Source organism: Nothoprocta perdicaria, unplaced genomic scaffold (assembly GCF_003342845.1).
Source record: "Nothoprocta perdicaria isolate Ctin4 unplaced genomic scaffold, notPer1 scaffold_577, whole genome shotgun sequence".
NCBI lineage: Eukaryota > Metazoa > Chordata > Aves > Tinamiformes > Tinamidae > Nothoprocta > Nothoprocta perdicaria.
In genome coordinates this window covers 1-7,215 of record NW_020455840.1, presented here as the reverse complement: position 1 = coordinate 7,215, position 7,215 = coordinate 1, and the positions used below count along the sequence as shown (strand labels likewise).

Here is a 7,215-nt window from a genome sequence, read left to right as displayed (position 1 = left end):
CTCGACTCTGTTCACTGATGCCACCTTTTATTTGCAATCAGATCATGAAAGTAAAATCAGGCCCTCTGAGGGCACTGTGCTAACATGGGTGCACTGCTCTATTAACACAAACACTTGCTATAGTCACAATTTGAAAACTGCACTTTGTGTGACAATAAAAGACTAGCACAGCACTTACTCTGTATAGGTGATTTTCTTACACTGAAGTGCTGAAAGAAGGTTGATTAGTTCATATTGCAGGAGCAACTATTTCAGTTATGCTGAGACATGAGAAGAGACGATAAATATCTAAGTTCGGTAAAATTCTGGCCACTTCCTTATTCCTAACTGTTTAAATAGGTGAAGCCAATCTGTTTAACGGATACATTTGAAAACTATCCATATTCTTTTGAAACCTTTTACTAGAAGAAAAAAAGGAACAATCTGTATGTCTATGTTCAATATACAAAGCCATATACCTTAAAGGTAATGCAGGGTTACGTTGCTATACGTACACATATATTTGATATTTAGCTTCCATGAGCTCTGTTTACTTCAGTGGTAGCTTAATGGAGCCTAAAGAGAGTAATCCTGATGAAATATCCTAATGGCCATTTATTCTAGAACAAAATAACTAATTTTAGAAAAGACAAGGGTCGCCTGTGTATTTGCTGACTATCTCCCTGTGAAAAGTGTGTGTGAGCAGATTATTCTCTAAGAATTGTTTGCAAACCTGATTATTTCTCTGCATTTCATTCTCCATGTAGGTTTCAGCAAGTCTTTTTATGGAACAGATATTTCCCTCAAGCTGATGGATACATTTCCTTGAGACAAAAAAGACAACAGCAAAAATTATATACTGTATGTCAAGGTTTGCTACAAAGCGACACGCACATGAAAACCTGTATTTATAAATACTGCATTCAACACTTTTTTATGTTGCACTTTCTCCATATTACACTTTGGTCAAGAATCTATTGTATACAACATAATAACAAACATCTTTTCATGATACAACGGAATAGGACTGGGAAAGCTTCATGAACGCAAAKGAGGGGTTTTCCAAGTAGCATTTCTACCAGCAACACCTTTGTTTATGTCTATTAATTACAGTGATAAAGCCCAAATCAAGGTGTACAGAAACAGTCAATGACATATGATTTTAATCACAAACAGTAACCTCAAATTTCAGAGGAAATACTTGTTTCACTCAGCCAAACATTAATAGTTCATCATGGCCAAACTATATTTTACACAAATGACAGAATTTAAAAAATTCCTAAAGTTTGTCTCAAGCCAAGGCACTTGTTGGAGCAGAACAAGAGTTCTTGCTGTGCTTCAGCTTTCAGTACACAAGGTGATGTGACTAGTATTACAACTAGCAAACCTTGCTGCCCCTGTCCTATTCCTCTTCCACCTCTCCTCCACTCAGACAATGAAAAGGAAACACAGACAGATGCACAGCTTGATCGCTTGGGATGGGCTTTGGTACAAATCCCAAATGAGGCTCAAACATGTGTCTGATTCAGCAGCAGGAAACCTTAATCATGTCACTATCACCCCACTGGGAGTGGCTTAATATGCCTATCAAAACTGGTTTTGAATCAAGACAGCAGGGCATCTTGGAAATAGATGCATAGTTTTTTAATTTAATTTAAAAGTAATATGCTGTAATAAACAATTGAACAAGCAGAGGTATTTATTTCTTCCTCAGCCTTATTCACACATTCAAAAGTCCTCATATAAAGGCTAGAGAATGTGCAAATAATACAACTTTAATCTGCATTGTATAGCTCAATCCACAGTATACAGCACTTTCTGCTTACTGTTAGCAAAACACAAGGCTGAGAATAGTAACTGCAGAAATGAAAAATCACCACCCAAATTCTGTCTCAGCCATTCTTGGGTTGTATGAAAGAGGAGGTATGCATAAATATGCTGGATGAAACACTGATTAAAGAGAAGGATGCTGTAACAATTGCAACAAAATCTGTAAAATAGTTAAGATCTCCTAATTACAGATGCTCAGCAAGCACCGTCATACTTACTGCATCCTGATACTAGAGTAGATACTAGTAGTAGAGTAACAGACCATTAACACACACAGAGATCTACAGCTTTTGTCTGGTTTTGAAACTACTCGGTGATGTATCCAGAGTAGATGATCTCAGATGGTGGTTCTCAAGCAACTGTGCAGAGATAAGCTGTTAGGCCAGATACCAGTTCACTGAAATAACTATCTTGCAGGACAGAGATTTTGCTGATAGTAACGATCACCTTTTTTCTTTAATACTAGCAAAGATTCCTCACCTTTAAATCTCAAACTCACCGTCAGTAGCAGTTGCTAAAGTCTTAAAAGTCTGGACACTAGCGGCACTCTGGTGGATAATATATTGCTTTTAAAATCCATACAAAATTAGAAAAGTGTAACTTCTAAACTTTATGAATTAAACATGAAGGCACTTCTTGGCAGTCAGCTGTGCATATAGTTGTTGCTAGAGGACASGAATTAGTTAAAAGTACAACTGAGAGACCTTAACAATAATTTATTATGCATGGACTGAAGTAATTAAAACATACATTAGGGTGCTACGAAACTGATCATGAATGGTTCTTCATGAGACTGGCTTTTTGTGAAGTAATTCTTCTGATGTGCATGTTTCATTGATTTGTTCTAATTTACGTCAGTCCAAAATACCAAGCAAGAGTAAACACTCAGGAAATAATGCAGCAGCTGCATCCACACTGATCAAATATCTTCAATAATTGCCTACGACTGATTTCTTTTCATTAACTCCTCAATATTAAGGTTGGTTGGTAGGTTCTTTAAATGATTATCTGATGAACAGGTGCAAAGAATAGTATCATTAAAAATACTTCTTTAAAAAGATCATGGTTTCACAGCAAACATTTAAAAACATATGTAACTGCATATTAGGTGTAACTGAAAGGGTGTGAGATTTAACCAGTCTTGATGTGCTCAGCAATATAAAAACCATCTTCTTATGAAGGAAGAACCTGCTGTGATCAAAACAGTAACACTGTTCAAGCTCCATCTGAAGGCAGATATTGCTGCTTTGGGTAGGAGAGTATTTGTTATCTGCGTCCTAGAAATCCCGACTGTCGATTTGCCACACGTGTACAGGATGCACAACAGGCTGTTTTGTAGTAGGTGTAAACACACAGCCGAGCCTGAACAACCACATTGCAGTTGTAGTATTTGTCTTTACAGTTCTCATCTGTGGAAAGAAAAAAAAAAGGAGAAGAAGCTGAAAAATACAACTTTAGAGCAACAAGTAACCAAAATCTTAACAACAACAACAATATAAAAACAAATTTTTATTAATACTTGTCTCTTCCTTTCCCTAGTTATTCTTATGCTATTAAAATCAAGTCTGCATGAGAAAAACGACAAATTTTCATGCTTAATTACAATGCTCGGTACGTGAATGTTTTCCAAAAAAATGTTGAGGCCATATTGGAATTTCAAAAATCAAGAAAAGTAATTTTTTGCTATTTATGTTTTTATATAGAATATATTATATATTTCAAGGCAAACATTTTAATCAGAAATTAAAACCTTTTTTTTTTTCCACACCTCAGAGCAGAGCTATATTTTGTGTAAAAACAAGCACCTGAACTTAAAAAACAAATTAAATTCCCAGAACTTCTACATGATTATTAAATATTTTCTCCACTAGATGGAGTTCCTTAGTTAAAAGAAGTTTCTCCTCATTCCTTACCTATTTCTGGGATACAATCTTGTGTGTTACATGGTTCTTTTTCTTCAGGTTTAAGCTGTGGATCACACTGAGTACTGGGTGTCATGTCATCTGACAGACATCGCACCTCTCGAACCCGGAATCCTCCTTCACAGGATTTGGAACACTGAAACACATAGTTCAGTCTTATGAAGATGGTATGAGATGTGCAAATAAAGAAAGACGTAACAGCAACCTTAAAGTCAGATCCAAATATCACCATAGGCTTTTATCATCTTTAATGCTTTTTTTTGTTGCTTGTTCTCTAACTATAAAGTCCTTAACATTCAGGTGTAATTTGCATTAAAGGCTCAGAAACATTCTTGTACCTCTCAGATCTTATTTGTATCTCTCAAGCTCTCAGACTGACCCTTTCCACGTTGTTTACTTTTCTTCTGCACTGAGCTTATTTCAGTACTTGAAGGCACTGGCCTCTGCTACTCTTTCAACTCCATCTACATGCAATCAGGAAAAATTTAAACTGCATTTTCTCTAATGCTCAATTCCTTTTCACTTCTTGCAGCACAGTAGTTTTGCTAAGCATTACAAGCTTCTCTGCATTTCTGAAGAAAATATTTCTGTGTTCCTCCAAAATCTGCTCTGATGCTAGAGACTTCTGTACTTGCTAGATGTGGTATTTCCAAAGCCGATTACTGAACATCTTTGCCCATATTGAATCAGATCCTTTCTTGCCTTCAGGAATTTTTGTCTGCATGAGGTCTTTCAGATTTGGCTCACTTTATCCAGTTCGACCTTGCAAATTTTCTTAAACTCGGGTCATTTATAATGATTAAGGTTTTAATAGTCCAAAACCAGTCAGATAGAGATTCACATTTAAAAATGTTTTGGCTAATGGAAATGTATTTAATCTAATGCCTCAGTAAAGAAGGCAGAGAATTTTCAGCAACAACAAAGGAGATAAACAAATCTACCTGGCTTTATCATGAGCCTAATTTGGATCTTTGTTTTCAAATAAATATCTATATCTGTGATTAAGGGAGAAAAATCAGGATTCTCTTTGGCTGATTTACGGTAAAAAGTATTTTGTCTTTTTTTCTGCTTTGTGGTGCTGCCATGATGCCAGTGAAATAACAGAGCACGTTCTGAAAGTGGGAAAAACAAAGTAACTGCTATCTTTCCTGTCATGTGGATGAAGGATTTTCAAAGGTTCCTGACAAAGGGAACTCAAGCTGGGAGGATTTGAGGGGTTTCCACATTCAGAGCTGTCATTCTGAATTTGAGTTAAGGCTCAAGGAAAGGAGTAAGTTGCTGCAGTTAATAAAATGTCATCTAAATATGTTTTAACACCATTTTTCATTCTGAGAAGATACTGGACTTTCTGATTTTCAATTAGGATCTAAAAATGTTGGTAAGACAGGTAAAACCAAAGCCACTTGTGGGACTGGCGAATACAGCTAGTCTGCTTCCCGTAGAAACTGGAAATACACAGAGCTCTACTGTTGCTAAAGGTCTAAATGCCATGGTAAAGATAATATTGCCTTAAAAACTAAATACATCCATCATTTTTTATTAAATGCTCCTTAATTTATTGAAATCAGAAAAGAATCTTTTAATGCACTACATACCATCATTACGGAACAAATCAAGTTCGTAAAACAGGAAGGCCCATCGAAGAAACCAGTGATGAAGAGACAGCTATGCTGTTTCCTTCTGTTCAAGACACCACCCAACTTTCCTAAGCTTCAGCAGGCACTGCAGAGCACGCTTTCTTTTCACTATCATTCTTGTGCAAAACTAAGTCTTATTTCATTATCCAAATAGTGGAGAAATAAGGAAAAAATAGAAAAAGATGTATCAAAATTAAATATAGAAAAGTCTGATGGACTTACCGTGCTCCATTCTGTATGAAACCACTTTGCACCACAGGGTTTGAGGTGGCAGGATTGCTGACTGGGAGGTCTTTCCAAATATGAACATTCATGAGGGTTCAACACATCAAAATTACCTTCCGTTTTCCTAATACAAATGACTTCTCTCTGCTGAGTCCCACTGCCGCATTCAGTAGAACACTGCATCAGAGAACAAAAAGAGGAGGATCAGTCTACATATGTCTTGTTTCCAAAGTAATGTGCTTCTCCACAAGTTATCTGTCTCTGAAATAAAACATATACACATTCATATATTTGCAGTTTAAATAGTATTTATTTAATACTTTATGTGGTATGTATTTATTAAATAAAATGTATTTATTTAATAATTTATGTGGAAAAGAACTTCCACAGCTTGTTTATACTTGCAATTCTTGGACACAAGTCTAGCCTCCAACACTCAGAAGCCAGTTCTTTTTTTTCTAGGTTCTTTCCTCAGTCAACTGAATGTAACTATATCTTTCCTTCTGCCTCTGCAAACAGGCAGCTTAATCTCCTGCTTATACTGATTGCCAGCATATTTCATGCAGGACAGGCCTCAGTTCACCAACTCACTGAAGCACCAGCTTTCCTTCAAGCCTCTGAATATTCTCACTAAAGTCAACATTGAAGTGTTTTGCTGCATGAGGACTGTTAACAGTGTTTGCAGGAGGTTTTAGCTGTGCAAGAACTGACCTGGTCAAGCCGTACAAGTCCTGTCTTGCTCAGCATGTTTAACTCAGTAACAACTCACAAAAGATTTACATAATGGGCAACTCATGACAATCTTCAAGTAAACTAGACTGACTTATAACAATAACCCCTCCACCAGACCTTAGAGTTGCCATGATGTAGCGTTCTGCACTTCTGCTCTTAACAGAAACATTAAGTAGTACTTTTGTCCTATCAGAATCCTACAAATAAACCTCTTTATACATTTAAAATATTCTAGAGACATTTCAATGCCATTATTTCAACTAATCATAAGTGGAAAAAGGAAACAAAAGACTTTCAAAGTGTCTCTTTAAAATAACTCGTATGATATGGAATCAGATTCAATAAACACACCTATTTTTCTTATATGCAATAGTAAAAATCCAACATTACATACTAAGAGTGGCAGAAATGCCGCCATAAATATGCAACCTAGAGTCCCTCTGACTTTTAGCGAGCCTTAATGTTGACTCACCATCAAATTTTGCAATGCTTTAGCACAGGTATAGCTATTTAGCATTTGTACTCTGAAAATATGTTCCTAGTTAGTGATCCCATCTAACTAGATACTAATTGAAAAGAACTAGTCAAGTAGTGATGAAACGTTAATACATATCGAATCTTGGGAGAAATTAATAATAATAATAAAAATTAAATGGCCCCAAGTTGAGATAAAAATTGCATGCATCTGAATGGAACATTCTGGAAGCATTTTATGCTGTCTGCAGAAAGGTGAGACAGCTCTGTTTAAAATCAAATTTGAATTCAGAGTACAAAGTCTGAGCAAATGTTACAAAACCTATTTTCAGAAAAGATATTCTAACTAAAACCATGGTAATACTATTTGCAAACTTCTGCTAGCTCTAAATTTCATAGCTGTAGTTTAATCCTTT

The 7,215-nt window shown here is 35.9% G+C and overlaps 1 protein-coding gene across 1 annotated transcript; it reads right to left on the bottom strand.

Annotated features, from left to right (window-relative positions):
- Nucleotides 1-1,945: 1,945 nt before the first annotated feature.
- Nucleotides 1,946-5,776, bottom strand: LOC112955515 (thrombospondin type-1 domain-containing protein 4-like). The gene is made up of 3 exons (XM_026048836.1): nucleotides 5,591-5,776; nucleotides 3,723-3,867; nucleotides 1,946-3,218 (listed from the first exon to the last, which is right to left on the bottom strand). The coding sequence occupies exons 1-3, from the start codon at nucleotides 5,774-5,776 to the stop codon at nucleotides 3,076-3,078; spliced, it is 474 nt and encodes a 157-aa protein (XP_025904621.1). The 3' UTR covers nucleotides 1,946-3,075.
- Nucleotides 5,777-7,215: the final 1,439 nt, after the last annotated feature.

What these genes read in the sequence shown, in the direction of transcription:
- LOC112955515 (XM_026048836.1), bottom strand. Translation starts at nt 5,776, where the DNA reads ATGCAGTGTTCTACTGAATGCGGCAGTGGGACTCAGCAGAGAGAAGTC. An exon ending in TTCATACAGAATGGAGCACG is followed by an intron (nt 3,868 to 5,590) that starts GTAAGTCCATCA and finishes TATGTGTTTCAG; the next exon opens with TGTTCCAAATCCTGTGAAGG. An exon ending in AGATTGTATCCCAGAAATAG is followed by an intron (nt 3,219 to 3,722) that starts GTAAGGAATGAG and finishes TTCTTTCCACAG; the next exon opens with ATGAGAACTGTAAAGACAAA.